Raw genomic sequence first — 27,975 nt, forward strand, 5'->3', positions numbered from 1 at the left:
GTATCAATATTCGCAATGATCACGACTACGACAAAAGGGTAACGGATCACAAAGGACCCTCCTTTACCGTCCATCTTCGATCCCTCTTTTTTTGGCGAGGGAAGTCTGTCATCCCACACTGACCGGAAGCCGAGATAATCGAGTGGGGACGCGGGGATGGAGAAGGTGGGGATCGTAGACCAAAGACGGAGAATGTAAGGGACCACTTCTCATCCTCGATGCAAGGTACGGTCGACAGGTTGCCAAGGATTGTACTCAAGGGTAAATCGTGACTAGGGAGTGCGCACAGACCAGCTCGTCGGTGGAGTGAAAGAAAGAGGTGTACCGAGGATTCCCTTTTCACGTTCGACATCATCGTATGAAAGGTGACAGTGTGAGATACTGAGAATGGCTTTAGCGGTAGCGGTCATAATGAATTTCCGTCAATCGGTCAATAGTCAACCTCGCCGGTGTTGTGTACTGTGGCTTACATCAAGACGGTCAGGGCACCGGACTCATCAGCGTGAACCGACTGCACGGATCACCAAACGGACATGAGAACACGACCAAGATTCGTGGCGTGAGGCATGTGTGCATTGTGCCACTAGTGAGACTCCGTATCGAAACTCGCTCTCGATCAGTCGTATGGTCAGGAGGTCGTGATCCGCCAAGTGGTGACAAAAATGAGATCCTTGCGTCATTTCGAAGCCACTTCGGTCCCATCTATTTGTGGCTTGATTGCAATCGATCGGCTTGTGGTGCTTCGCTTCTCGCATCGAGGATAGAATCAGTCGAAGGAGATGTCATTCATCGACGAGACAACGGAGGATTTGGTCGCCCTCGGTGAGATCTGGTCCGAATCCCATTAGTCCGAGGTCGAATATTCAAGCGCTAAGTCATGGATGACATCGACGCCACCAGAGGCTGAAAGGAACGAGCAGTACGAATGGAATGTTGTACTTTACTCGATGATGCTTTAGAATGTAAGATGAGTAATGCAATCAATGGAGATCCCACTCGATGAGCTCGTATTGATAGGTCGACGCGTCGGTTTCGAGATTTAGTCCCCAGGTCAAGACTTGTGGCGGACTGAATGTCCGACTAGGCATTTTTCGGTCAACTGTCCATCCTCGAAGAGTTGTGGATTTGTATGTGTCAAGAGTGACACGCTGTCCGCGGTGATGACTTGATAGGTATTGCATGGCGCTCGTAGTTTTTCCATCCGATAGTTGACGTTCAATCAACGGGGTAGATTGATGGGACGGTGAAGTAAGTCAATGTCGAGCGAGGGTCCATCGACAAATAAACTCAAGCAGCAGTTGCCGGAGGGGGACGAGTGAGTGACAAGGACGTTTCAATCTCGGCTAGAATGGCAGCTTTACACAGCTTCTCACCGAAAAGGTGAGCAAAAAAATCCGTCTGATACCTCTTCGAACTCACTTCAGACGACCTGTATGATGGACGGAGAGGGGATACCTGTACACACATGACATCGAGCGCACGGATCACCTGTGATACTGACCTACCTTCCCTTCCCTCAGCCGATGGAAAAGAGTAACAGATGTCATTCGGTTCATCTTTTCCTTCTTCTCGTCTCTTCTCTGCATCATTCAAGGTTGTATATACCTATTCAAACCCTTCACATCCAGCCAAGATGTCTAAACGAGGTCTGTCAATGGAAGAAAAGAAGACGAAGAGTGAGTATCGGCACTCAGTGGTTTCAAGACCCAATCGGCTAGGGAAGCAGTCACTCCTCTTCGACCTCCCATTCCTCTGGCATTATTCATGGTGCTCGGCACATCATTGTATCAGCATCTGCCGCTTGACATGTCCTCATTCGGGACTTCCCTGTTCAGATGCAAAACCACTCACGTTGACGTGGCCGAGAGTTCTGTCGCTTTCAACTTCTCGGTCATGTCCCCACACACATGCCTAAAGTGCGATGGCTGACGGCGCTATATAGTGTTGGAGATCTTCCACGAATCAGCAAGTGTTCGGCGCATTCGACTGAAGAGCACTCAGGGCTTATGATCTCCCATTTCCTTCCTCAGGCAGAGTTCTACTCTCTCAAAGAGCTTGAGAAGATTGCTCCGAGTGAGTGGCGACTACTGAACCGTATTCCGCCTCTCCTTCCTCCTTGGATCAGAACAATAAAAATTGTGGATGACATATCAAGTGCTGATAGTATCATGTCCATGTAGAACAGAAAGGTGTTGGTGCGTGTCATCCTTCCGCTGCTCCTGCGCCGTACGAACACGAAGGATCTGAAGCTGAGCTGGCCTCACTCGTCTCCACGCAGTGGTCCAAAGTGTCAAAGAAGTGGTGGATGACCTCGTTGGTGACGGTCTGGTAAACATGGACAAGATGTGAGTAGAGTCAGATTACTCGCACAGGGGTTGATACAAATCCTTCATCACAGCGGTACTGGTAACTGTACGTACGATCGATTCGTTACCAATTTCTTGCTGAGCCAGGCTCTCATACTGTATAGACTTCTGGTCCCTTCCCAGCGCGGCAGGTGCGACGGTCAGTCAACTTATGTACCTATGACAAGTGTTCCTATGCTCCGGGAGACCAATGACGTTGACGTCTTTCATTATTAGAAACATGTTATTCTCTCCAAGGCCACCAGAGAGCTCGAAAGTGTCAATGTCAAGATCAATGAAACTACAGCTGCGCTGAAAGAAGCTGAAAAAGGGAGGGAAGATACCGTGAGCCAATTGATCCATCTCATCCACTCATCACACATATCTCACTCTGCTGAGAAGCGCTCGACTCTATAAACAGAATAGCAAGCTGACTCAGATAATCGTGACTTGTTGGTATCATATACTTCAGCCCGAACGACGTAATCTCCTCTCTGATCTCGAAGGCCTGAATCAGACTGCTCAAGATCTCAAAGCTGAACTAGCAGCATTCGGAGCTGCTGATCCGGTTCGGTACGAGAGGAAGAAGGAGGCCATCAAAGTCTGCAAAGATGCAGCGGTCAGATGGACAGGTCAGCTCCCTGAATCACCCAATGCTGGGAGAATCCGAAGCTGACATGAGATCTTCCTCGGCTCGGCGATCGAAGATAATACTTTGATTTTGCTTCAGTATGCTTCGGGACTTGGGGCTGAAGATGCCCAGATCAGGGGGATGCTTGGTATTGGTGAGCTTCTCCAATACAAGTGATCAGACTTGGGATGCTTAGCTCACGTCACATCCATCAGGTGAGGATTGGGAAGACCTCAAGATGTAGATGGCCGAGCTGCGCAATGTCACATGTGATCTTCGACCTTCATACGAATCGACGCAAATTTCTGTTTCGCCTCTCAGTTTCGCTGTCTAACACTGTATGCACCAATATGCGAGCCATACCAATTTCCAAATCCAGAACGTGACATTTTGCATTACTGCACATCATCCACAATCAATACCAAACACAGTGAGCTTCTATCTATCGTACATGATTCCCGTATCGTCTTTGGCATTCTTGGTTGACAAGAAGCCAGTGCATCTTCGTTTTCATCCCGTCTTCATCTCCCATCGTTTCGACTACCATCCCTCGTGAGGTCGGAAGAGTGCCGAGATCGATTCACTATCGGGTGAACTTGTATCAGCGCTTGCTCAACGAAGATATTGTTGACGATGCCGAGATACACTCCACTCACCCGTTGTGCGTCCGTCGAATACTCTCCGCTATGACAGGAGCGATATCGATGGTCTCTAACAGACCATTACAAGCTGCGATTCGCTCTGTCTGATCGATCGAATTGGTCACGACGAGCTTCTTGACGGGCAAGTCAAGCAGGTTGTCCATGGTGGTATCTGACAGAAGGCCTGTTTGGGTTGTATAACAATCAGCAGTGATCTGAGACAATCAGGTTGTCGATGATGTCTGATGTAGATCGAAAGCGACGAAGGACGACAAGGCACGTACCATGACTGATCAAAGCATAAACCTCCTTCGCGCCATTTTCTCTCAGAACTCCGGCAGCCAACCTGACGGTGTGTCCGGTATCAACCATATCGTCAATCAGAATAGCCACCTTTCCTCTGACATCTCCAACAAGCAGTTCCATCTTCTCGACAATGTCAGATTCGTCGTCGTCATCACCGTTAGATCCGTAATCCGATCCAGTCGGTGTGGGTGGGACAGTAGGAAGGGTCATCGACATTGCCAAGTCTCGTCGACGTTTTCGGTTGATCAAGGCGAAATCCAAGTTGAGTTGGTCGGCGAGGGCTGTCGCTCTGAAATAGCAAAGACCATTGTCAGGATGGTGCTTTGCTGGAATCACACCTAGAGCTGTCACTCCTCCCCGATTCCTATAAATGCTCTTCGAATAGATCCGTCCCAGACATGCGCAGAGTTTTGAACTCACCGCTTGGCACCACCTGCATCAGGACTGACAATGATCGCATCCCTCCACCCTTCCACCTCTTGCTTGATGAATTGCATCATGCTGGGTTCTGAGAACAAGTTGTCGACTGGGATATCGAAAAACCCCTGGATCTGAGAAGCGTGAAGATCCATGGTGATAACATGATCCGCACCAGCGACAGCCAAAAGGTTCGCAACGAGTCTGACCAGGACGGATCAGTTTGAGAAACTTTGGATAGGACATGCAGCGAGATAAGATATCACACAGAGGCGAAGAAGGACTAAGGATTCTGCGAATGAGACGTTCGCTCACTTGGCTGTGATGGGAGCACGCGACTTGTCCTTCTTGTCCTGTCTTGCATAGGGGTAACAAGGAATGACAGCGGTGATTCTCTTGGCCGAAGCGGTCTTACATGCTGCGCGTTCAACAGGTTCGTCAGCATGAGATCTCCCACTTCCTTTCTGAGAACTCATTCCGACCAAACATCAGACGCTTGTCGGCCTTATCTCGTCCAGGATAGTATTTCGTGAAGAAAACAAGCAACGTACCCGAAATCATGATCAACAGCTCCATGAGGTGGTCGTTCACATCGGGAGGGGAAGGGCTCTGGAGGATGAAGACATCTTCGTCTCGAACCGAAGAGTGGATTTGGACCGAAGTTTCCAATGAGAGGAACTTGGAGACGTGACATGGCGTGAGGGCGATACCGAGACTATGTGGATGGGAGTAATGCGCAAGTTTGTTGTTTCGACAAGAGGTTTGAACAGCACGGTATCGAGGTCATGCGATGGGGTGGGATATGACGAGTCAGCTCAAGAACGTGCGTGAAGGTGATTTGCAAGGTAATCTGTGCGCATGACCGAGTATGAGAGAAGAAGGACTGCTTGACGTACCGAGAAGCGACTGCCTCTGCCAGTTTTGGGTGCGCATTACCTGCACAAACGGTGGTTCCCTATCAGCCTGCATGATCTCTACGACCGACTGAGGAGATGACGGTCTTGTGTGTAGCATAGGTAACGTACCCGTAAGCAGCTTTATCGAGTTTCCAGTTTGATGCATCTTGACGTCGAGTTCTACCGGGCTGGCTGAATTGATATTTCCGTCACTGTCGGTTTTTTTTCTTCTTCTTCTCTCTCTTGGACGGCCCGAATTCCCACTCTCTCGTGATCCGGACGATCTGCTTCGACAAGGGCCGATGATCTAAGTCACCGCTGTGTTCGGTTCGATGAGTTGGTGCCAGTACAAGGGGTCGAAGGCTATATGTGGATCATTGGATGGATGACTTGACAAAGGTAGAGATGGGATCAATCAGGAATGAGATTTTACATGCTCTGCTGCTGATCCACACACTTTTGGTGAGTTATTCGGGTCACAACTCGTCCGGTGGTAGCGCTGGCAAGAGGCGGTGGTGACCGACTCACTGACTTCTGTGGAATCAAACTTTTGGTGCGGTCATTCCCTTATCAGCTCATGGACGATTTAATGTACACGTAATGACAAGATGCCACATTTACTCTCCTTACCTTCGTCTTTCGTTGTCACTCGTTCTCTCTACTTTTTATCCGAAAGAACATCTCGTGGATCCTTCGCGTCTTGTACTGGTTCTCTGATCTCGACGTGAACACTGAACACTGCCCAGACGCAGAGAAGGTATCGCCCAATATGGCCGCCACTCAATATGCTTGTGAGCTCTAAGCGCCCCTTTTGCCTGCCCTACGCAGCTAGCTATGTACTCAGCTGACCTCCACCATCAAACCCCCCTCCCTCCCCAGTTCGAGCACAAAAAACGTCAGGTGTAGCAGATGCTCCTTCCTGGGACACCTCGACCAGAATACCTGTGTGAGTGTGGTCTGACAGCCGACCTCGAGTGCCGTGCATGCGCATTTCGAGCTGTGACGACAGCTGATCTGCCCGTCTTGCTTTAGCGACACGGCTGCAGTGAGATGTTATGCCTATTCCCCAGATGGTGACTGGCTAGTATACGCTGTTGCGTCAGCGTACGTGACATGCTCATCTTTCATCTGCTATACAGGCAGCGCTCATGTCTTCATCGTCCGCAGTGTCAATCTCCTTTCCACGTCAGCTCCCTCGTCATCCTCCACACCATTGACTATACCTCAAGCCAATGTCGTCGCTACCACTTTCTCTCCCTTGTCCACATATCTGTTCACCTTTGAACGACCGGTCAAGCTGGAGACTGGGGAGATGCACAAGAACGTGAAAGCTTGGCATGTGAAGACTGGTGAAGAGGTCGGGAGCTGGTACCAAAAGACTTTAGACGGATGGTGAGCAGCTACATCTTGGATACAAAACGGGTAGCCCGAAAGCTCACTTCGTCTGTTCCTCACCTGTAGGGAGCCTATCATCACCTCTACCGAATCTCACTTGATCCGAGCTGGAGCATCAGACGTGGCCATCTTCTCACCACCTCTCGCTCCTAGACCAATCACACGTCTCCGTCTTGAAGGTATCAAGGGCATCTTCGTCTCTCAGCCTACAGCCCTTCCTGCTGAAGCCACATCCTCCAAACCGGTTGCTCCTCACTCCGAACCTGCTGTGGCGATCTGGGTCGGAGAAAGAAAGGGGTCACCGGCTTCGGTGTCACTTTACCCATTGTCAAGCCTGATCGGAAAGGGTGCCACCAACGGGTCCAGCGGCGAGGAGGAGATTAAGACGGAAACGAGAGATATGCCAATCAGCAATGCTAGGAAGGCGTTCTATAAGGCGGACAAGTTGACGGTCAAGTGGAACAATGCTGGTACTCAGGTGAATATTGAATCTCGACCTTGCTCAATAGCATGTCGGCCCGTACTGATGCTGAAATTATAACATCTAAGGCCTTGTTCCTCACCCATACCGACGTTGACAATACTGGCAAATCTTACTACGGCGAGACCAACCTTTACCTTGTCAGTCTGGACGGTTCATTTGATGGGCTAGTCGACCTTGACAAAGCGGGACCGATCAACGATTTCGCATGGAGCCCCATTTCCAGAGAGTTTGTCGTCTGTTACGGTTGTACGTGTGCCCTTCGTTGTCGAAATATGGGTCTCGCGCTCAATCACCTGTCTTGCAGTCATGCCATCAAAAACCCAGCTCTTTGACTCAAAAGCGAAGCCAGTCCACTCGTTCGGCAATCAACATCGAAACTTCGTGCAATATCAACCTCAAGGCCGGTTACTGCTGAGTGCCGGTTTTGGTAACCTGGCAGGTGGTGTGGATGTCTGGGATGTGAGCACACGCACTAAAGTAGCCGAGTTCAAGTGAGTATATTCTACCTCTGTAAGTGTACTAATTATGCAGACGCTGACGCAAATCTGGGCGCAGGGCTGCGAATTCATCGCACTGCGAATGGTCACCTTGCGGTCGATACATCCTGACCGCTACACTTTCTCCTCGACTTCGAGTTGATAACGGTGTCAAGATTTGGTGGTGCGGTGGTCAACTTCTTCACATTCACCCTCAGGACGAGCTATACCAAGCGTCTTTCGCTCCAAAGCTTGTCAAAGACGCGGAACCTTTCCCGGCTGTTGTACCCAAGGCGCCTGAGCCGAACGAGAGCGTTGCTCTGTACCGACCAAAAGGAGAGGTGTCGAACGGGGGTAAGTCAGCTTCTGAGCGCAGAAATCACTGTCATCTTGTAGCTGAGCATAACTACCTTCCAGGCGATAGCAAACCCGCTGGAGCATACCGACCCCCTGGCGCTCGAGGTACTGTAGCCTCGGACGTGTACTCGCGACGAGATGACGATGTGCCTTCATCCGGCTCTGGGACATCTACGCCTACTCCGATGTTCAAGGGCGGAAAACCGTCTTCTCGCTATATTCCCGGTGCTCCTCCACCAGGAGCTGCCCCTCGTGAGGAGAAGAACGAGGAGAAGAAGAAGAGAACGAGGAAGAGGGGTGGAAAGGAGAAGGAAGAAGAACCTGCTCCTGCTCCTGCTGCTCCTGTAGCGGAGATGGAGAGTCTGGATGTCGGGGACGATGATGCGAATACCAAGAAGATCAGGAATTTGACCAAGAAGGTAGGTTTTTGCTTCTACCGAGGTAATTTGTGGTCGACTTTTTGCTGACATCAACATCGTTGCAGCTCAAGGCCATTGAAGACTTGAAGACGCGATTGGCGGGTGGTGAAGTGCTTGAGAAGACGCAAGTGAAGAAGATTGAGTCCGAGAGTCAAGTCAGGGCTGAGATTGCTGCTCTGGGTGGGAGCGCGTGAATGAGGCAGTTTATGACCCATAGCTCGTGACGACTGACTCCGGATTATGGCCACGATGACGGGCGGAGTGTATTTCAGACGTGAAGGACGACATACCAAGTATACATACATACAGTAGTTACATGACCACCCTTTTCACTCTTTCTCTCACCTTTCTTCATACAATTCCTTTCAACTCGATCCCATCCAGTCATTCATCGTCATCGCTCCACATTACGCATTATCATACTTGGTTCGGGTTTTGAAAAAACGTTGTGATGCATTGCATTGGCGGGAAGTGTGTGGGCTCGGTGCTCTGTATTAGGCATATCGAAAGCTTGGATCGCTGTTCGGCGAACTTTAGTGGACTGATTAGATAGGTGCGCCATGGAGTACTCGGTGAAAAAAATGGACCACTTTGACATCTATATATGCAAAGAGACTATATGATACGACCTTTACAACAGACCTAACGAAGCCCACCACCGATCTGGCGGTCTGACCAAGTCAACTCAACGCAATGTCCCCACATCCACTTTGCTTTGGCCTCTCGCCCCTCGAGCTTCGTCCCTTTTTCACGCATTACGCCCCACCGACTCTACTACTTCCAGAGAACCTATCATCTATGTTCGTCAATGATCCGATCCATCGCCCTTCCTCACTCAGCTACAGATCTGCACACCGCCCCATAATCCATCCTTTGCCTTGCCTTGCCTTGTCCCAGCGTCTCCCAACAGCGCACACCCCGCCTACTTGGTCACGGCGTTCTGTTTTCTCCTCTCTGCTTTGGCGTCAAATGCAGAAAGGACACCCTTGGCTTCTGCTTCTGCTCGAGCTTTAGCTTTGAGCTGTGGGATGGGCAGCAGGAGAGAGAGATGGATAATGAATCGAAAGAGAGATGCAGAGTTCGGGTTTGTTGTTTTCGGTATCGGGATGCGCGGTACGAGGATTGTGATCGGACATAATGGTAGTGAACGCAGAAGGAGGGACCCATGAGGATCAGATCAGATTCGAGAAGATCAGCTTGGAACCCCCAGTCCAGGGCATCGGAACAGAGCCGAGGATCAGAAACATGGAGGTCCCAGACGTACAGCTTGTCTGAATGAGCGTAGATATTCATCAGCTTTGATCACCCACATCCTCATCAAAGGAGACGTTGAAGAGGAACATTCACTCACTTCTCAGCTACAGCCTTCGCATCGCTGTTCCCATAAAAATAGAACCCAAAGACGAACAAGAGCGCTCAGCAGTTAGCAAAAGCTCATTGAGAATTTGGATGGACGACTAGCTCACGCTTCTCGTCTTTGTTGAGGACTACCAGCGAGTTTCTTTCCCTTTGCAGCTCTTCGGACTTGTCAGCTCGTCTCGGTTCAGCACAGCTACTTGAGGCCAAACCCAAACGTCGAATTTGACCTCAGACATTTCAACAAAGAGACCAACGAGGACTACAAGGGTTGACGCATTTGGATGGTATCACAATATGGCAAGTGGAAGGAGGGAGGCGTACGGTGCCTACTGTTTCCTGGATCTGGACGAGAAGAGGTTGGACGACTCACTGCTCTTTCAACGCTTTCGCTCTATCGTTCTCTCTCTGATTCCCTCCTGAGACACGACAAGTCCAGTCCAGTCCAGTCAGTCAACTTCCTTCCGTGCCATGTGAAGGACGCGAGACGAAAGACGCAGAGAAGTGTAGGCGGAAGGTATAGCTCACGGGTCATCTTGTCCCGGTGTTAGGCGGAATGGTGTGGATTGTACTCTAGATTGGAAGCCTCAGATGGGCGAAAGAGATCTACCTGACTCGGAATGGCTGCGATAGGTATGCGGATTGACGAGCAGGACCGAAGAGAACAGGATGAGCTAAAGGTGTCCGTGTTTGGCTCGCCTGGGTGCGGTTTTCACGCTTTTGTCGTTTTTCGGTGGCGAATTTCATGTGGCACACATCCCACCCAACCACACTAATCGTGAGTGCCGGTGGATGGTTCGTGCTTCCTCAGTTGTGCAGCCTCAACCCATACTGTTCGTCCGAGCTGTAGTGCCATGCACTGTTGCTCCGAATCGGAATCGTGAAACGACTCGGAGGACACACCACATGCTTCATTGTCATAAACACCTGCGGCTGCAACGGCTCTTGGCGGAAAGCTAATCGAAGTGGCTACATCGTACATCGAAGTCATGCGTGCGACGGCACTTTCTCTATCTACATACCCAATCCGTCTATTTCGCGATTGTTCCACGTCGTCATCTAGTGTTGTTTGTTTGTCTGGCCCACTTAATACCCTTCTTTCGCCAGAGTGTTCCCTACAGCCATAGATCTGCCCCACACCATCCCTCTCAAGGCGAGGTATTGCAGAGTCGCGCCGAGGAGGACGAAGCAATGGAAGATTTGATGGGACGAGCCGAAATGGTCGAATGTCCCCGGAGACAGTTTCTCAGGTATGCGTGCGGCACTGTCAGACGTTGAGCGAGATCAGCATGGACCGATTTTCCTGTGCGTGGCACACACACACAGTAAGGATAAGTAAAAACAAACAATGACTTGAGCGTGGGAGATCGAGTTGGATAGAATAAAAATGCGGACCTACTATAACAGAGCACCTACGATGTAGCTTGCTCCTCCGAGAAGGACCAGATCCAGAGACATTCTCTGTCGAGCATGTTCTAGTCCTTGAGTAACAAGGATATGAGACGTTGGTACGACTGCCGAGAGTCCAAGCCCGATGAATGTCAGGGTCCGATGCCATCGATGAGATCGATGGTGGAGTGAGAGCACGATCTTGGTTTTGGTCAGCCGTCATCCCTGGAAATGGGATCATTCGAGTTTAGATGAAGATATAGTACTCACATACGCGGACACAATGCCGGCGATGATGATTGCACCTGGATAACGAAGGTGATGTCAGCAAAAGGCCAACGATTTAGTCGAGCCATTGACCAGACGTTGACTCACTCATGTAGAAGATCTGCAAGAATGGATTCCCGTGGAAAGCATAGTACATCCCTGGAGTGATACTCCCGACGATGAGAATGACGATACCGATCTGTCCAGGTATTGTTCAGCCCAAAAGCCATCCCACCGCTATCGGAAGTGTGCCTCTCGATAGCATGAAGAGATGGAGACACTCACGTAGTCACCACGATGGGCAAGGTCACAGACATCTTTCGAATGACACGAGACCGTATGAAACCACGCGCTCAGACCTAGACATGATACGGCGCAGACGAGGTAGAGGGATAAAGCGACTTTGTCATGTAAAGTAGGAGGCGTTGGCAGTTGGTCGGGAGAAGTGTGGAAGGATGGGAAATGGGCAGGAAGGAGATGGAGTGGGAGGAGAGAGAGGAAGGTGATGGCGCCAAAGGAATGGGTATGGATGTTGACTGTGTCCAGGGGTTGTCAGTCCATCGAAGCAAAGTGAGTGAGCGAATGCTTGCGATGTCCGTCAGACAATGTATATGCGCAGGGTCGTGAGTGCTCGATCGTAACGTACCGGTTTCGTTATGCAGATCTACGATTGACATCAGCTAATGTTCTCGGATCTGCTAGGTAGACTCATCACTCACAGCCTATGGAACTCCATAGACAGCCCTTGATACTTGGTATAGCTCTCCTGTACCCAGTTCTGATATACTCATTATCCGTTTGCCAAGGCATCACTTTCAAAGACTCTTCATAAGACATCGTCCGACTGTGTCCATCTTCAGCAGATTGGTCGATCAGCTCTGTACCTCCTTCGTCTGTAAGGGGATAGACATGTCCTTCATCGTGCCCATTGAGAAGAGGCGTGGTAACGTTGACGGAAGCGGACATTGGGTGTTGCGCCTTCGAAGCAGCTTGCCGACGGGTCACTGACATGCTGAGGAGAGGGGATGCGAGGGGATATGTTCATTCGTGGACACAGACGATGTCATCTATACATAGTTGACCAGAAGCTGTAAGATAACATTGAAGGTGATGTTTGAGATCACGAATTGGCTCCAAGTGAATTCCTCGCGTCACCGGCTGTCCGTGGAGGAACAGTGGGAAAACAGGTGATAGCATGGAGCTGTTACTCGTGTCTACTGGCCACGAATCGGCTCTGATCGCTCCATGGAATGACATTCTGGTTATGCCGTGCATAGGATGAAGCTGCTCGCGGACGAGGGCATGCATGCGGATGCACGATTCACCAGATCGACGACAGTCACTGCTACCGTTGCCGGGCTCGTCACGTGACGCAACTCTTCGCTCAAAAGTTGAAGGCAACAATAACAGCGACGCTATAACCTGCCCATGTCTATACATCGCTTCTCGCTTCTGCATTCCTTCATTCATCTTACTGTACCGCCGATGGCAAACCCTCACGATGGTCCAGAAGAATCGTAAACAATCTCTGAACCGCAAGACCTCATCTCATCCTCGCCCATCTGCCTCAGCCGCCGCACCAAAACCAAAGGTCCGATTATCAGCTAATACACTGAAATGGAAACCTGTCAAGACTTCCTCGTTCAGCGGGATAGACGGTGGGGGAGGGATGATGATGTTGGAGGAGCTGGAAGATGTGGGGATTGAATGGGATGAGGACGAGGGCGGGAGGAAGACCGCAAAGTTCATTGTATGTCTGAACGACCCTTTCTCCCTGTCCATAACCTCAGAAGTTGGCTGATTATCGGGGACGATTCCAGGCTGCTGAGAGCAAGAGATCCAAAGGGAAAGGAGAAGCTGTTGATGAAGAGGGTCAAGATGGGATTGCAGATGCGGGATCGGCTCTGGACGAGGCAACATCAACAGATGAGAAAGAAGAAGACCAACAGGACGAAAGTGACCAAGTCGAGAAAACGGAAGATTTCCCAGATTTTACGGGATTCGACGAAGATGACCTTAACGAAGTTGACGATGAGGAGCATGTGGAGCCAGAACCCGCTTTCGATGGTGAGCTAGATCCTCCATCGGTTTCTTTGGGTTCAATAGCTCAGATTATTACTTAATCTAGACGCTCTCTTACCTGAATGGTCATCAATTCCCTTACACGCTTCACTAAAAAGAGCTTTCTTCGCTTCCAGGTTCGTGAAGCCTACAGAGATTCAGCAGAGGGCTATACCTGCGGGATTGAAAGGGAGGGACGTAGTCGGTGTCGCCGAGACAGTGAGCTGGCAGGACCTAGGCTTGTGTACCCACTGACACAATTATGTTTATCATATAGGGATCCGGTAAAACCCTCGCATACTCGTTGCCCATCCTGTCCTATCTCCTGTCCTCTCCTAAACCATCAACAAAAGGAAGAAGACCCCTCTCCGGTCTCATTCTGTGTCCTACTCGAGAACTTGCACTGCAAGTCGTCGACCACCTCACCGCACTTCTCAAACATGCCTTGGCTGAAAAGGAAGATGAAGAAGACGTGAGGCCCAAAGTGAAAGGTCCGCCTAGAGTCAGTGTAGGAAGCGTAGTGGGAGGCCTCAGCGCGCAGAAGCAAAAGAGAATATTGGACAGGGGCTGCGATATCCTTGTAGCTACTCCTGGTCGATTATGCGATCTAATCAAATCGGTGAGACCAGCTTTCTCAACCTGCACTTCTAGGACACAAGCTGACGAAAGTGCACAGGACGATGACTTGGCTGCAAGTGTGCGAACGATCAGATTCTTGGTCATCGACGAAGCCGACAGAATGATTGAGAACGGTCATTTCGAGGAGTTGGAGAGTATCGTCAAACTCACACAAAGGACCGGTGGGAGAGCCCAAGGCCCAGATGATGACGATCCCGTCTTTGCCGCCATGTCGACGTTGTTCGAAGAATCCGCCGCCCGAAGCGATATGCAGACGTTTGTTTTCTCTGCGACTTTGTCGAAGGATCTGCAGCAAAATCTGAAGAAGAGATACAATGCGACGGGCAAGAAGGGGAAGGGGCGAAAATCATCGACTCTGGGTGAGCATCGCATGACACTCCAAGAGGTGATTCGCTAATGACCCCTCCTAGAGGATCTCGTGGACAAGCTTGATTTCAGAGATGCTAATCCTGAGGTCATTGATCTTAGTCCAGAGGGAGGTGTGGTGGCGTCGCTTCGAGAGAGCATGGTTGAATGTGTGGTAGCGGAGAAAGTGGGTCAACGAACGCTTTGGTTACTGGACGTATTAACCCAAAAATATCTGTAGGATCTTTACCTTTACTACTTCCTCCTGCGATATCCTGGTCGATCCATAGTTTTCGTCGGCTCAGTAGACGGTATACGACGCCTGATCCCTCTCTTCACCTTACTCCAACTTCCTATCTTCCCCCTTCACTCGCAATTACAACAGCGACAACGATTGAAGAACCTCGACAGGTTCAAATCTACCAAGAATGGCATCCTGATAGCTACCGACGTAGCTTCAAGAGGATTAGACATACCTCAGGTCGATCATGTCATCCACTTCAACTTACCTCGAACAGCCGATGCGTACATCCATCGATCTGGACGAACGGCAAGAGCGAAGAATGAGGGATTCGCTTTGCAATTGTGTGCACCGGAGGAGAAGGGGATGCAAAGAGCGTTGATGAAGAGTTTGGGCAGGAGTGAGTAGCATGGCCGTGATCTCAAGATAGACGGAGGAAGAGGTCGTCGTTGGTCGAATACTGATGATAGGTTTTAATGATACAGGTCATGAACTGCCCGAATTACCGATCGAAAGTGGTTTCTTACCAGCTATGAAAGAACGTATCCGACTCGCTCGCGAAATCGAGAAAGTTCAACATCAAGCGACGAAGCAATCCCACGACAAGAACTGGCTCCTCGAAGCTGCCGAAGCGATGGATATCGATCTTGATCCGTCCATGTTATCAGGGGAAGAAGATGATCCGGATTTGCCGTTCTTCCGACCGCAGAAAGCTACGAGGGGCAAGGGGAAAGCTCAGCGGGTTGAGGGGATGAAGGAGGAGTTGAAAGGTCTGCTGAAGGAGAAGATGGTCGCGAGAGGCGTATCGACGAGGTATCCTACTTCAGGGAGTAAAGTCATCGTGGATGATCTATTGAGAGAAACAGGTGAGTTTGGACAAGATCACGTATTTATTCGGTCAAACTGAGTTGTTTTAATCGCCGAACTCATGACTGATGACTTGCTCTCCCATTTCCCCCTAGGCCACACAACATTACTTGGTGCAGGAACCCAGAAAGCATACGATGACGTCCAGGAGAGTAAGCGTAAATTAGGCGCGAAAAGGGGGACCACCGCAACGGCTCCGTTGAAAAAGAAGAAGACGAAGGTGTAGGTGGCATGAGGGGACATCTCTATAATGGAATTGGATGTAGGCCAAAGTGTTGATGCACACTTTATCATTTGACGAAGCTAGATCTCATCACAGTCCGCAACTTGGTGTGACACTGTTCTCACAAATCTGAACTCGTCAAGTCGAGGTCGAGGCAATGATATTCATCCATTTAGCTAGCAAAAGTATGATCAATGCGGGGTGATCAGACAAAAGGACCAGACATAAGTTAAGCAGATATAGGTAATGCAAGTCTATTAAACAGGTCAAACGCATTGGCTAGGTAGATAGTGGTAGGTAGAGGAAAGTGGTTGCGAATGAAATAATTGATATTGTCCTTCTTTACAAACGTTCTGACCTAATAGAGAAGAGGAGAGAAAATGACAACAATGTGATCGGAAGTAGTATTGATGAAGAGATACATGAGGAAGAAGCCTGTCATGTGTCATGCAGATATGTCGTCAATGGTCATGTTTCGTATAATCGTCGTCGTCTGGAACAGTAGTGTCATCATCGCGTTCGGATCGTTGATTGAGTCTCGATAAAAAGAGTCGAGTTGAGGGTGTGACTACGCCTCGTCACGCCTTGGGACGAGCGAACCACTACATATCCCTCTTTGTCGATGTCTCATCAACGCATCTCCTCTCGCGAAACCTTTCCCACTGCAGTCAAAGGTCTAAGTCAGCTACTGATATCATTCACGAAGCGGAGCGGAAGGGAAGGGTGATTTCTTGCGCCACCACTCACCAAGGGCAAGGGAAAGGTTTGGTGCCACTATGTATCCTCATATGTCTTCTCAGATCGTGTTGTCTGACGAACGCCGCATGACAGTCTTCCGCCGTACAGACGTACGGTTTGTCCTCCAGATGAGTTTGGATATGACTATGAATCGCGCTCTTCCTCGGGAAATGTCTCTCACAACCTTCGATCAGACACTTGAACCTCTTCACAGGTTGTCCCGTCATGGATCCGTCCAGGGTCAGGAAGGTCGTGTAGAGCTTCTCGAGGAACGCACGGGGTAATCCAGATGCTGAACCGTCGGGATTCGTACCACCACCCCCGCCACCACCGGCTGAAGCAGGTCCGTTATTGGCTGCGTTATATGCAGATCGGGGAGGTTGAATGACGAGTTGAGGTTGTTGTTGAGGTTGGGAAGCGAGCAGAGGATTGCCAGACGCGGTACGTTGCATGACCTGGACGGAAGACAGGTCTGGACCAAACACCAAGACGGGCTTAGGTGAAGGTTCTCGAGATGACATTGGTTGAGAGAGATGCGAGTGCTCCTCAGGCATAGGAGGTTGGGAAGGTCCAGCAAGCAGAGAAGGATCGATACTTGATCCTGACGCGGCATTGTCAGAATCCTCGCCTTTGACCTTCTTCGGCGTCTTGGGCTTTGGTTTGGGACCGGGCTTCAACCTCTTACCCACAGGAGGGAAAGTCTGTCTCTTCCTTGGTGTCTCAGGACTGACAGGTGTTGACCTGCTCCACCCTTGTTGCTGTTGTTGTTGTTGTTGTTGTTGCTGCTGGAAGTCAGCCATTCCGTCCATTTGGGATGGGGCAGGGCCAAACAGACCGCCTTGCGACAACGATTGGCTCATTCCCGAAGGCATATTGTTCATCGTATGCACGTAAGGAGCCGATACAGATCTCGGCACGTTGGGGAAGACGGGAACCTCGTTCGTCCTCATCTGGTAGTTGAGGAATGAGGCCGAGGCGTGTCGTTGTGGCGCAGCAGGCATGTGTTGGTTGTGTTGGGAGTGGAAACCAAACATTGCATTTTGCTGTTGTTGTTGTTGTTGTTGTTGCTGTTGCATCTGATGTTGATGATGTTGTTGCTGCTGCTGTTGTTGTTGATGGTGATGATTAACAGAATAAGTCTGTGCAGACCAAGCATGAATGTCGACCGGTTGTGTAGCCGTGGGCAAACCTGGTTGGTAGTTGAGCGACAGTCCGGGGACAGGAGGATACTCCATGTGTTGAAACTGGGATTGAGGAGGTAGACCAGGTTGAGTAGGCAGTCGGGCAGAGTTGGGAGCACTGAACGACATCTCCTCTTGATCGAGGAGAGGTGTCTCAACGATAGTTGTCAAGGTGTTCTGTCTGTACCCTTGACTGCCGGGGAAGGAAGCGACAGAAGCCATCGAGCTCGACTGAGGCATCATCGAAGACACCTGTGACATGAGATTCATCTCTCCCTGGACCTCGTTCGAGTGACCGAAGACACCTTGATCCGTCTCTGGAGAGGTGTAGAAGACACCCGCGGGTTGTTGAGGCGTGCAGATGGGTGATCGACCGCCCGAGAGATTTGGACTAGGTTGTTGCGGGTGAGATGGCATGAGTTCGGGCAGACTTGTCGAAGGTGGAACAGGAGGGAACATCATCTCATGATTGAAAGCCTGAAGAGACGGTGACATGATCTCATACGACGTTGATACTGTCATCGCTGATGAAGCTGAGACGTTTCGATCTTGTGTTGCGATAGACGGACCAAGGAAGATCGAAGAACTAGACACGGCTCTCGAGAGAGGGATGGAGGTGGTGAGTGATGTGGAAGGTTCCATTGTGGGTCGACGTCGCGAAGCAGACGGCGAGACAGGCATCGAGTTGGCATCGTAAGTCGCTTGTCTGATCCTCTTCGCAGATCGATGCACCCCAGTAGGTGTACCTAGACCTGATATCGATCTAGACTTCTTCGAGGCACTTCTAGGCGCCGTGGGCGATTGCATCGGGGTCGGGCCAGGCATCGCAATCATGATGGGTGTGGAGACATTGTTATCTGTCTGGGAAGGAGGAGCCTTGAAGGGCGATCCTCCATAGGGTACTCCATCATCAAAGGTGCTCATGTCCGCATTTATCCCAGAAAAGTCCATACCATCCCAGTTAGGTACCGAGTCGGGATCGGCGATCTGCACCGGCGTCTCTGCGACGGCCACGGGTCGGAAGCCCAAGGTCGGTGTTCGAGCTCTGTCCGGGAAGACATTGGACATGATATGACTGGAGGAAGATTGGAGTGAGTGGATGTTACTGGACCCTTGCGAAGATGTCATCGGCGAGATGAGGAATCCCTCTGTAGTCCTCATTCGTGCCCGAAGTCCTCGGTCATTGGGGGTCTTCCGGACCGAGTTGAAGGGAGAGGAAGGGTCGAATGCTGGGAAAGCAGACTGTACGGGCGACGAGAGTATGTGAGGGGTAGCTTGAAGGGTGTCGAAGATCTCCCCGAAAGAAGGGGGAGCGATCGGTGAGGACATGGCGCGTCTGTGGGAAGGGAGAAGGTAAAGCCAGGCATGTTCTCATTAAGCTGAGCCACCGCGGATGTGAACGAGTAAGATCAAGACTTACAAGTGGGAGTTAGACAAGTCAAGATGATTGTGTGAACGGGAGCAGTCTATCGCCTTTACCTGAGATGTTCAAGCAGGTCGTGAAGACACGAAGGCAGGTAGACGATGTATGACGGAGGCAGAGGGAGGGCTTGTGGGATGAAGACAGAAGACGATGAAAACCCAGCCTTCTTGTCTAATTGATATATTCCAGCACGACCGATCTTCCAGATTGACTCGTCAATGGCCTTGTTCTCCGTCACTCCTATCTACAGTTCGGTTCAGGTCGGAGTCGTGGCGATCTGAGTCAAGATCGAACTTCGAATCTCGAAGATTTGTTGATTCTGGATTCCCAACGGAGCTGTGGCGTCTCTGTCCGGTCCAGTTCCGCCTGACGATGCGTCGACGGCGATAGGTGAGGTAGAGGAAAGGAGAGAGAGGATGTGGAGTCGTTTCCTAATCTGCTAGATGCTGCCAGATTGAATCGGATGACTCAGGTCCCCCGATATGTGTTTCTAAGAGTGGACGAAATTGCAACGTGAATTCAACCGTCTGCCGTTCCCCGCCCCCAACGCAATCGAATGGGCAAGACTGGCGTAAACGAAATGAGCGTCGAATTGGAGCGATTCCAGGTCCAAGGTCGATCTCGTATCAGGGGGTAGAGGAGGAAGTAAATGTTTGTATGCTGGTGTATGTGTTGTTTGTTGTCCTGAGAGCGTCTCTGAGGTAAAAGAGTGTGGGTTTGGCTTTGGTACGAGAATGGACACGAGACGTTTTGCCAGTTTACTGTTCTTCTTGTCCTTTGCTTCTGTCTTTCGCTAAGCGGCAGTCGTTCCAGGAGGTCGCGACAAACAAAGATATTGATGGGTCCAAATGAGTGTGGGTAACAAGCGATGCTGACGTGGGCGCTGTAAACACAACCAAGTGTACAGCTGATAGAGAAGAGTTTTCACAGGGGGCCGAGCCGGTGTGGATAGAATAAAGAACGTGAGTATAGATTTGAAGGATGGACCGTTAAAGAATGGATGAGAGTGAATGATCTGATACCAATCAGTGATGAAGACGGTCGAACATATGTCGATTTGTCTCACTTGTGTACTGCTCTCAAAGTGCTGCTACCACTCAGTGCCAAAGTCAAAAGTAATCACCGTCACCACCGTGTCCACCCGATCAACCCACCGACCCTTTGTGAAGCTCCCATACGAGATTCTGTCAATTCGGGCAAGGGGTGACTTTTGATCTTACGTATGTATGACTTTATAACCCACTTTTACTCCCTGCAGACGATGTGCTCTGAGAGGGTTCGGAGAGGAAAGGTTAGAGGAGAAACCACCCTGGGTCTAGGTCACCATCAGGACCTATTATATTATGTTTTTCCATGCGCGGTTTGTTTACTTTTCTTCTCCTGCTCCATCGCCCAGGGAGACTGGTGAGCAGTGTGTCGAACCTGATTTCGTAAATTCGGCATAACGATGGTGCATGTACTGCGTGAGTCCCCTATAAACGAAAAAGAACACCCGACGAAATCCTCAAGCTCATCCGATGGGACAAGAATCAATCGGATGAGGAAGAACCCTGTAGATCAAGATCCGACTTTATTGGACTAGACTCGGACAAGCTGAACCCTGCTCAAACCGACTCCGAGCCATAATGTACAATAATAGTAGGGCGGGAGAAAGACAACAGACGGGTCGTCATACTGTTCAAGGCGCTTTTGCACGTGTGGAACAGGTGACCAGGACAGAGGAGGGGAGTAAGGTGTCACTTTTGTGACTAAGCCGTCTATCTCTGAATGGCAGACTTGTTGCAATGCACTGTACATGTCCAACAGAGGAGGAGAAAGTGGCTTTGAGTCCTGCTCGTCAAGATCACCTCCTTGTCCCACATCCTAAACGGTATGACGGTGGGTGAAATGGAACTGAACTGCCTGAATCACGAGGAGAGACAGATGGAGACAAATCGAGCGTGTTGTTTATGTCGTGTTCTGTGACGAAAGTGACGCAAAGTAAAAGCAGGCACGTCATTTCACGTCCATGGAGTGGGGGGTTCCGCCACAGACATTTGATATCTCGGCGAAATGGTTGTATGCACGGCAATGATATCTCCGAGATGGGGGTGTCAAATAAAGAGCAACGGGTTCTGTGTGCATGCAGAGATGTGTCTGTTTCACTGTCACAATGTCACGAAAACTAAACTGGGTGGGCCCCACTCTGACCACCTCTCCCCCAGTTTACATCCAAAACTCATCGGTTTTTACCCCGCATTCCAGAAATCACAATAGCAGGTTCAACTTGGAAGACAGGGGAAAGCATGTCAACCTATCAAGACGTGCCCATAGATCCCGCTCTTCGCGATCCTTCCCCATCGACCTCCCCCGTCAAAGTAGCAGGGTCGAAGCGAAAGACGAGACCAAGGACGAGCTCCACCGCTACTTCTTCTGCTGGCGGTGTCGGCGTCGGTGCGAGTTCAAGAGTCACACGGAGATCAGCAGCAGGGACAGCTGGTTCGAGCACCGCGATAGGGACAGGTGCGATTGCGAGAAGGGAAAGAGGAGGTGAAGAGCCTGCGAGAGGGGAGGAGGAGAATCTGAACGGGTATTGGGGACCGGGCGGCAATGTGCGTGACCTCTCACCATCTGTACCTTCCTGTTCATGGTCAGTCTGGGTATGGTGTGAGCGACGATTGCTGACGAGGTCGTGTATCAGAAACGTGCAAGAAGGGAATCACTACAGAAACGCTCATCATCTGCTCATCGTTTTTACCCCCCGTCGGGCCCGGATCGCCCAAAGTCGGATTGGGCGAATGTAAGCGGTACCACAACTCAAGGAGACACGGACGGCCCGGACGGGATTGAAGGCCTCGCTGCTCTCGCTACTTCACATCAAAACCCACTGGTACGTTCGTACCATCGTCACATTCCAGACCGTCGTTTTCTTGGCTAAGTGAGGTCATGCTGAAGAGACCATCTTTAGCAGGCGCCGGTGTATCGCTTTCCATATCCTTTTGGCTTGACACCATTCCGACATCCATGCTTGACTCCAGATCATCCTCCACCGCCCCCAGGCGACCCAAACGATACCAACTTCAAGCCATTCGATTCGCACGCTGCGAATCATTCCGCTCATCATGAACAAGCGACGACAACGACATCAGATCCAGATCACCCAAATGCGCAATCGTCGCAGCTTCCTGACGATCTCAATCCAGGCGTTACCGCTCTGCCTGTTGACGCAGCGTTGAGAAATCTTCCCGGAGACGACTCTCTATCGAGCTCGGACTCTGCCAACGCGGCATATGAATCCATCTCAGCACTCTTAACGGCGTCTCAGGCGTATCCGACTCTCGACTCTCTCACAAGTTATGCCCCACCTTCTCAATAACGGTTCCGATGGGATTCTGGAGACTTGGTGGTCGTAAAATGGAAGCTTGGACGAAGAAGGGCTTGAGTATACGCTCTTGAGGTTGAGATGGACGCAAAAGGCTGAGAAACAGGAATCAGATGGTGGTGAGGCTAGTCGTGGCAATGCCGGATGGAACGGGTCATGTATATGAAGAAGAGAGTGGCAACAATGGGATGAAGAGATACACTCGATAGGTCCCGCACAGTCAGGCCCAATACTATCGTCCCATGCAGATTCTGGTAAGTAATTCATATGCCACCTGCCCAGCGCGGCATGAGCGAAACAGCATATCTCCAGCACATCTTTCTGTGCGTATCTGGCGCATGTATAGCTTTCATCTCAAAGGATCTGCGATCGAACCTCGTTCCCATTTCTCCCTGGACGTACATGCGATGCATAGCCGCAGAATGACTGGATTGACCATTATCGTTGTTGTTAAGCCACGCTTCGCGTCTGTTGGTCGAGATCAAGAGCAGATTCAGGGAAACCGTTGAGAGCAACGATTCCGGTTAAGATTGGTTTGTCGCAACTCGCGGTCTCTCACATCATCACTCTATTCCAAACCTCTCCTCTGCTGGTTGCTCTTGATCGATCAGTGTGTGTTCCAGCACGATATCCCTCCAATCCTTCCTGTGCACCGGTCAATACACCTTTGGAAAGTTGCAGCTGTCTCGCCCCTCTAATTCGACACGTGCATCGCTGTTCAGCCGAGCTCGCGTCGACCGCTCTTAATCCTCTCCTCCAGTCCTCGAAAGACCTTTCTCAACCCCTGCACCATCCCCCATCTATACATCAATCTAACCTAGCCACGATGTGAGTATCAGCATAGCCGACTCTCCCATATCGTCTGCGGGCTGAGACACGAGCTGACGCGAACTGCGCAGGAACTACGTCCAACTCGAAAAGCTCGGAGAAGGAACGTATGCAACAGTGTACAAGGTGAGCTTATCCCTCGTCGTACTATGCGACGAGAAAGTAGCTGACCACGATATGTCATGTATAGGGTCGATCAAGAACGACCTCCGAAGTCGTTGCTTTGAAGGAGATCCATCTGGACGCAGAGGAAGGGACTCCAAGCACTGCTATTCGAGAGATCAGCTTGATGAAAGGTGGGTCGCACGTTCTCTCCCCGCCTTATCACCTTCCTCTCTGATCTTTTTGGGCTGGGGATCTCGATCTAATCATGAGACACTGACGTCGCTCAACATGCAGAGCTCAAACACGTCAACATCATGAGATTACACGATGTCATTCACACGGAATCGAAGCTTGTCCTGATCTTCGAGGTGGGTTCAATCGTCTTTTCGCAATGACTGGTGTCCCAAGAAGACCTTGGGCTTTGATTGACGACGGCGTTGGTAGTACTGCGAGCAAGATCTGAAGAAATACATGGACACACATGGCGATAGAGGCGCATTGGATCTCAACACCGTCAAGAACTTCACCCATCAATTATTGAACGTGCGTGTCAACATTTCCCCCTTGTCCTGTAACCTATGGGACATGCTCGCCCCATACGCGATCTAGATACCATCAGATCCCTGCCTCGGTATGTCGCAAACACTTTGGAACTGACAGTGTCATTCTGAATCTCTTCAGGGTATCGCATTCTGCCACGACAACAGGGTATTACATCGCGATCTCAAACCTCAGAATTTGTTGATCAACAGGAGAGGAGAGCTCAAAATTGGTGATTTTGGTCTGGCCAGAGCATTCGGTGTACCGGTCAACACCTTCAGTAATGAGGTTAGCCATCGGATATTCCACTGCAGCTACCTGATTGCATCCCTGCGCATGCGTTCGGAGAACAAATAGCTGATTCCGCTTCTGGGGACAGGTCGTCACACTGTGGTATCGAGCTCCTGATGTCTTGCTAGGATCAAGAACGTACAGTACGAGTATCGACATATGGAGTGTTGGCTGCATGTAAGTCGTGCTGCCCATACATCTCGCCTAGACTTGGCTGACTGGAATCATATTCTTCGCCCACTCACAGCTTCGCCGAAATGATCACTGGGTATCCTCTTTTCCGTGGTCGAGACAACGCGGATCAACTGGTCCAGATCATGAAGATCGTGGGAACGCCCAGTGATGCCACTATCGCTCAGATCAAGATGAACTCTGTGAGTGTTGATAATATCCGTCATTGCGAGACACACAGCAAAAGAAGGACCTTCGGCACTAGAAAGGGACAAGCTAATCATTTTCTGCTTCGTTTATAGCCTGAGATCCAAATCAAAGCTCCTCTCGCCAAACATCCCAAACAGCCCTTCCATGCTATTGTTCCTCGAGCACCACGAGACGCCATCAACCTTCTCGAACACTTGCTCCAATTCGAGCCTTCTCGTCGATATGATGCCCATCAAGCTATGGCTCATCCTTACTTTACCGCTGGACCGATCGCTCCTCCCACACTCCCTGCTTCGGTCCAATCGTCCGCTGCTAGTCTCGCTCTACCGCCCAGAGTCGCGGCGAGAGCAAGTCAAGCTTCCGCAGCGGTGCAAGCTCAACAACAACAACAACAACAACAACAAGCTCAGGCTCAACAAAACGCGCAAGTTCAAGCGGCTCAACAAGCTCAAATGTTGGTGGCTCAACAGCAACAACAACAACAGCAGCAGCAACAACAGCAGCAACAGCAGCAGCAACAACAATACAATATGATGATGGCGGAACAAGCGGCGAGACAGGGTTACTATGGTGAGTGTGCAAGCGATGACCCTGAGAGAATTCCATGTTGACAAGTTAACCATCCATAGACCCAGCCACAGCTGCGCAGATGCAAGCTCAACAAGCTCACGCTGCCCAAATGCAAATGGCTCAAGCCCAAGCTCAAGCTCAAGCTCAAGCCCAGGCCCAAGCACAAGCACAAGCGCAAGCACAAGCGAGAGGTATCGATAATAATGTGAGTGGCTAGCGAACTTTTGACTTCCGGAAAGCGTTCATATCCCACAACGAACTGAGATCAAGAAAAGGCATGGACAGCTGACAAGTGTTCTGACTCAGGTGGCCGCTCAACAAGGATATTATATGAATCCCGATGGGAGGTATTGAGCCGTTGGGGAAGTGATGGGAGAGGTCGTAGGTCTATGTATCAGGGCATGAAGACGATTTTTATCAGAGGCAAGGCGAGGTCGTGGTGGTGGTAGTGATTTCTCTCTCAATCTCAATAGACAGGGAGGAGACGATAACGCAGTATCTTGTAGTGTGGTGTGGTGTGACGATGCTCAAGTCAATTTTATACTACGTGTTTAGGATATTCCCGTCTGGTCATCTTCGGACTTGCGTAGCAGTAGCGATAATTCCGGAGATTCATCGACGTGCTACTTTCTCTGGATATGGACCATCGTTACCCCACGCTATGGCAAGAATGATACATGGCACGTAATGTCAGATCTGTGGAGCAGAGTATATATATATATATATAGCGAAAACGTGATTCCACGGTCGAGCGGAAGATCACTATCGCAATGGACTGGATCAAAGTGCTGTACCTCTTTCGAAGTTTGCTCGGATCCTAGAACGAACAATGTCAGCTTTTGGTTTTGGACGATCGCGCAGGAATCCAGATTGCTTAGTAGCTGAAACATACTCTTTCGTGTATTTGTCAAAGTACCTCGCGATCTGAAGGAGATCAACAAGAGACGATATGAGCTCAGACCCGACTTTCATCCTGGACTCATGAACCCACCTTCTTGTTGAATACCTTGTTCCTGTCGTTGATATAGTTGACTTCACCATCGTCGTCGTCGTTCTTTCTCCTTTTCGTCTTTCCAATACTACGACAGAAATGAAAAGAAATCAGTTCTCCTCTTCTTCTACTGAATTCAAAAAAAAATGGCACCTACTCTTTATTGATCTTCCCGACGACCCTATCAATAGCATCCTCGCTCGGCTTACTGTCACCATAAGCCAGCGTATCCGCACCTCTGTAAAAGTCTTCCGCAGCCGTCAAAGCCCCTGCTTTACTTGACGAAGCAACCGCAGAGGACGACCCGGCGACGGGGACAAGCGTTCCGGGAGCGAGACCGAGGGCCGCTTCTTTTTGACGCTCGTACGCCATCAGGTCCGCTTTGGTCGATCGAATATTGCGGTTGTACAGCTTGTGTGCGGCGTCTTCGGCATCTGTGCGATGGGGAGTGCGGTACAATCAGCACGAGCAAGAGTCGAAAGTTTCTTGCTGTAAAACGAGAGCCCAACACAGGGGGTTGACTGATCGAGCGATCAAAACATCGCAGACACTGGTCTGGCAGAGATGAACAGGTACAATGCGGGGATAGGGAAAAGACGAGCGGTACACAGCGACAAAGTCCCGGTCCACATTGAGCCCCTAATCAGGGACCTTGATCTTCCCCTACACTCACTATGGAAATGCGTATCCTGCTTCACTTTCTGTTCCTCCAACTTCTTCTCCCACCTCTCATTATCCTCTATACTCCACTCCCAATTCTTCTTCCTCTCCAGATCCTCCCCGTTCTCCTCCGCTTCCGCCTTCAATCGTAATGTCTGCGCGAGCTTGCGCTGTTTCTCCAATCGCAACAGTTCTTTGGCGGTGACCTTGGATTTCTGGTGGTCTTCGATGAGATCTTTACGGTTTTGAGCGGTCGTTTGGTTCTGTCATTGGGTGATTCGAGCATCGAGCGCAAAAGGTGCGGGTTATAGGTCACCACGATACAGATAGGCGCAAGATGACGACATTTGCGCGAAGGCATGAGTGTCATGATGTTGATGATCACGGAGCGGATCGGGGTCGGAACAGATTAGTGGACAGTGAGTATGTGACACGTGGTGTGAGATGTAGGTGGGAGGGAGAGGAGAAAGAAGCGCGGTCGGAGATGAGATGGTGTCATGGTCGAGGTAAAGGGTTGCGAGAGAAGTAAGGAACCAAAGAGACGTCAGCACTCGTCCCCGTGTATCCACCATCCATCCGTAGTGCGCGACAGAGACACCAAATATGAAAAATAAGAAATATGGAGCATCGAGCGTGCATGACAAGAAGGCAAGAAGGAAGAAGAGGCCGCTGACCACTCACCATTCTCGTCCTGAGATCTTTCAACTTAGCCATCCTCTCCCCCAAAGTCAATTTACTCCCACTCTCCTTCGACCCCTCTCCTTCTTGATCACCCTCCTCTTCCTCTTCGACACCTTCCAAACTGGTAGAAATCACATCTCCTCCTTCCTCTTCTGTCGACATAGATGTCGATGTCTCCAATCCACCCTCAGACTCAGCAGTGGCAGATACAATTTCGGTGACACTGTCCTCTGAGGGCGCTTTGCTGCTTCTTGATCTACTGGATCGTCCACCACCACCACCGGCTCGACCGACAGCAGAAGGTGAAGGAGAGGGCGCGGCAGATTTCTCTTCTCGCGATTTACGGGGTGGCATCGTGTTAGTGTAGTTGAAGTGACAGATGTTGATAAGGTAGCGGACGATGTAGATGAGCGAAATGAAAGCGAAGTGTGAGTAGTTGTCGTTGGAATTCAGAGCTCAAGTGGCGATGA

General features: G+C 50.4%; 9 protein-coding genes across 9 annotated transcripts; 5 read left to right on the forward strand and 4 right to left on the reverse strand.

Moving 5' to 3' along the window:
- Positions 1 to 1,633: 1,633 nt before the first annotated feature.
- IAR55_002535 (uncharacterized protein) lies at positions 1,634 to 3,220 on the forward strand (the record flags this gene model as incomplete). The annotated part of the gene is made up of 10 exons (XM_066945648.1): positions 1,634 to 1,676; positions 1,943 to 1,965; positions 2,031 to 2,073; positions 2,279 to 2,345; positions 2,399 to 2,412; positions 2,471 to 2,505; positions 2,583 to 2,690; positions 2,818 to 2,977; positions 3,053 to 3,130; positions 3,192 to 3,220. 10 exons carry the CDS (start codon positions 1,634 to 1,636, stop codon positions 3,218 to 3,220), a joined length of 600 nt encoding a protein of 199 aa, XP_066804337.1.
- Positions 3,221 to 3,516: 296 nt separating this feature from the next.
- IAR55_002536 (uncharacterized protein) lies at positions 3,517 to 5,402 on the reverse strand (the record flags this gene model as incomplete). Its single annotated transcript, XM_066945649.1, has 8 exons — positions 3,517 to 3,559; positions 3,633 to 3,801; positions 3,902 to 4,212; positions 4,344 to 4,544; positions 4,656 to 4,758; positions 4,892 to 5,055; positions 5,237 to 5,276; positions 5,366 to 5,402. The coding sequence occupies 8 exons, from the start codon at positions 5,400 to 5,402 to the stop codon at positions 3,517 to 3,519; spliced, it is 1,068 nt and encodes a 355-aa protein (XP_066804338.1).
- Positions 5,403 to 6,005: 603 nt separating this feature from the next.
- IAR55_002537 (uncharacterized protein) lies at positions 6,006 to 8,561 on the forward strand (the record flags this gene model as incomplete). Its single annotated transcript, XM_066945650.1, has 10 exons — positions 6,006 to 6,027; positions 6,116 to 6,182; positions 6,269 to 6,340; positions 6,404 to 6,628; positions 6,698 to 7,109; positions 7,181 to 7,361; positions 7,420 to 7,606; positions 7,671 to 7,945; positions 8,009 to 8,367; positions 8,433 to 8,561. 10 exons carry the CDS (start codon positions 6,006 to 6,008, stop codon positions 8,559 to 8,561), a joined length of 1,929 nt encoding a protein of 642 aa, XP_066804339.1.
- Positions 8,562 to 10,809: 2,248 nt separating this feature from the next.
- Positions 10,810 to 12,345, reverse strand: IAR55_002538 (uncharacterized protein; the record flags this gene model as incomplete). The annotated part of the gene is made up of 7 exons (XM_066945651.1): positions 10,810 to 10,987; positions 11,123 to 11,313; positions 11,383 to 11,417; positions 11,488 to 11,578; positions 11,665 to 11,915; positions 12,026 to 12,043; positions 12,099 to 12,345. The coding sequence occupies 7 exons, from the start codon at positions 12,343 to 12,345 to the stop codon at positions 10,810 to 10,812; spliced, it is 1,011 nt and encodes a 336-aa protein (XP_066804340.1).
- Positions 12,346 to 12,880: 535 nt separating this feature from the next.
- IAR55_002539 (ATP-dependent RNA helicase MAK5) lies at positions 12,881 to 15,758 on the forward strand (the record flags this gene model as incomplete). Its single annotated transcript, XM_066945652.1, has 9 exons — positions 12,881 to 13,129; positions 13,200 to 13,446; positions 13,508 to 13,659; positions 13,718 to 14,059; positions 14,117 to 14,438; positions 14,490 to 14,611; positions 14,666 to 15,065; positions 15,151 to 15,531; positions 15,628 to 15,758. 9 exons carry the CDS (start codon positions 12,881 to 12,883, stop codon positions 15,756 to 15,758), a joined length of 2,346 nt encoding a protein of 781 aa, XP_066804341.1.
- Positions 15,759 to 16,323: 565 nt separating this feature from the next.
- IAR55_002540 (uncharacterized protein) lies at positions 16,324 to 19,003 on the reverse strand (the record flags this gene model as incomplete). The annotated part of the gene is made up of 2 exons (XM_066945653.1): positions 16,324 to 16,417; positions 16,503 to 19,003. The coding sequence occupies 2 exons, from the start codon at positions 19,001 to 19,003 to the stop codon at positions 16,324 to 16,326; spliced, it is 2,595 nt and encodes an 864-aa protein (XP_066804342.1).
- A 2,379-nt stretch (positions 19,004 to 21,382) lies between these two features.
- Positions 21,383 to 22,452, forward strand: IAR55_002541 (uncharacterized protein; the record flags this gene model as incomplete). The annotated part of the gene is made up of 3 exons (XM_066945654.1): positions 21,383 to 21,688; positions 21,778 to 21,966; positions 22,045 to 22,452. The coding sequence occupies 3 exons, from the start codon at positions 21,383 to 21,385 to the stop codon at positions 22,450 to 22,452; spliced, it is 903 nt and encodes a 300-aa protein (XP_066804343.1).
- A 273-nt stretch (positions 22,453 to 22,725) lies between these two features.
- IAR55_002542 (uncharacterized protein) lies at positions 22,726 to 25,527 on the forward strand (the record flags this gene model as incomplete). Its single annotated transcript, XM_066945655.1, has 12 exons — positions 22,726 to 22,781; positions 23,140 to 23,286; positions 23,358 to 23,412; positions 23,477 to 23,582; positions 23,686 to 23,759; positions 23,836 to 23,934; positions 24,073 to 24,219; positions 24,311 to 24,399; positions 24,470 to 24,596; positions 24,696 to 25,173; positions 25,233 to 25,378; positions 25,480 to 25,527. 12 exons carry the CDS (start codon positions 22,726 to 22,728, stop codon positions 25,525 to 25,527), a joined length of 1,572 nt encoding a protein of 523 aa, XP_066804344.1.
- A 426-nt stretch (positions 25,528 to 25,953) lies between these two features.
- IAR55_002543 (uncharacterized protein) lies at positions 25,954 to 27,859 on the reverse strand (the record flags this gene model as incomplete). The annotated part of the gene is made up of 6 exons (XM_066945656.1): positions 25,954 to 25,990; positions 26,066 to 26,097; positions 26,165 to 26,252; positions 26,322 to 26,598; positions 26,838 to 27,087; positions 27,506 to 27,859. 6 exons carry the CDS (start codon positions 27,857 to 27,859, stop codon positions 25,954 to 25,956), a joined length of 1,038 nt encoding a protein of 345 aa, XP_066804345.1.
- Positions 27,860 to 27,975: the final 116 nt, after the last annotated feature.

The sequence above is a fragment of the Kwoniella newhampshirensis genome, chromosome 4 (assembly GCF_039105145.1).
Source record: "Kwoniella newhampshirensis strain CBS 13917 chromosome 4, whole genome shotgun sequence".
Taxonomy (NCBI): Eukaryota; Fungi; Basidiomycota; class Tremellomycetes; order Tremellales; family Cryptococcaceae; genus Kwoniella; species Kwoniella newhampshirensis.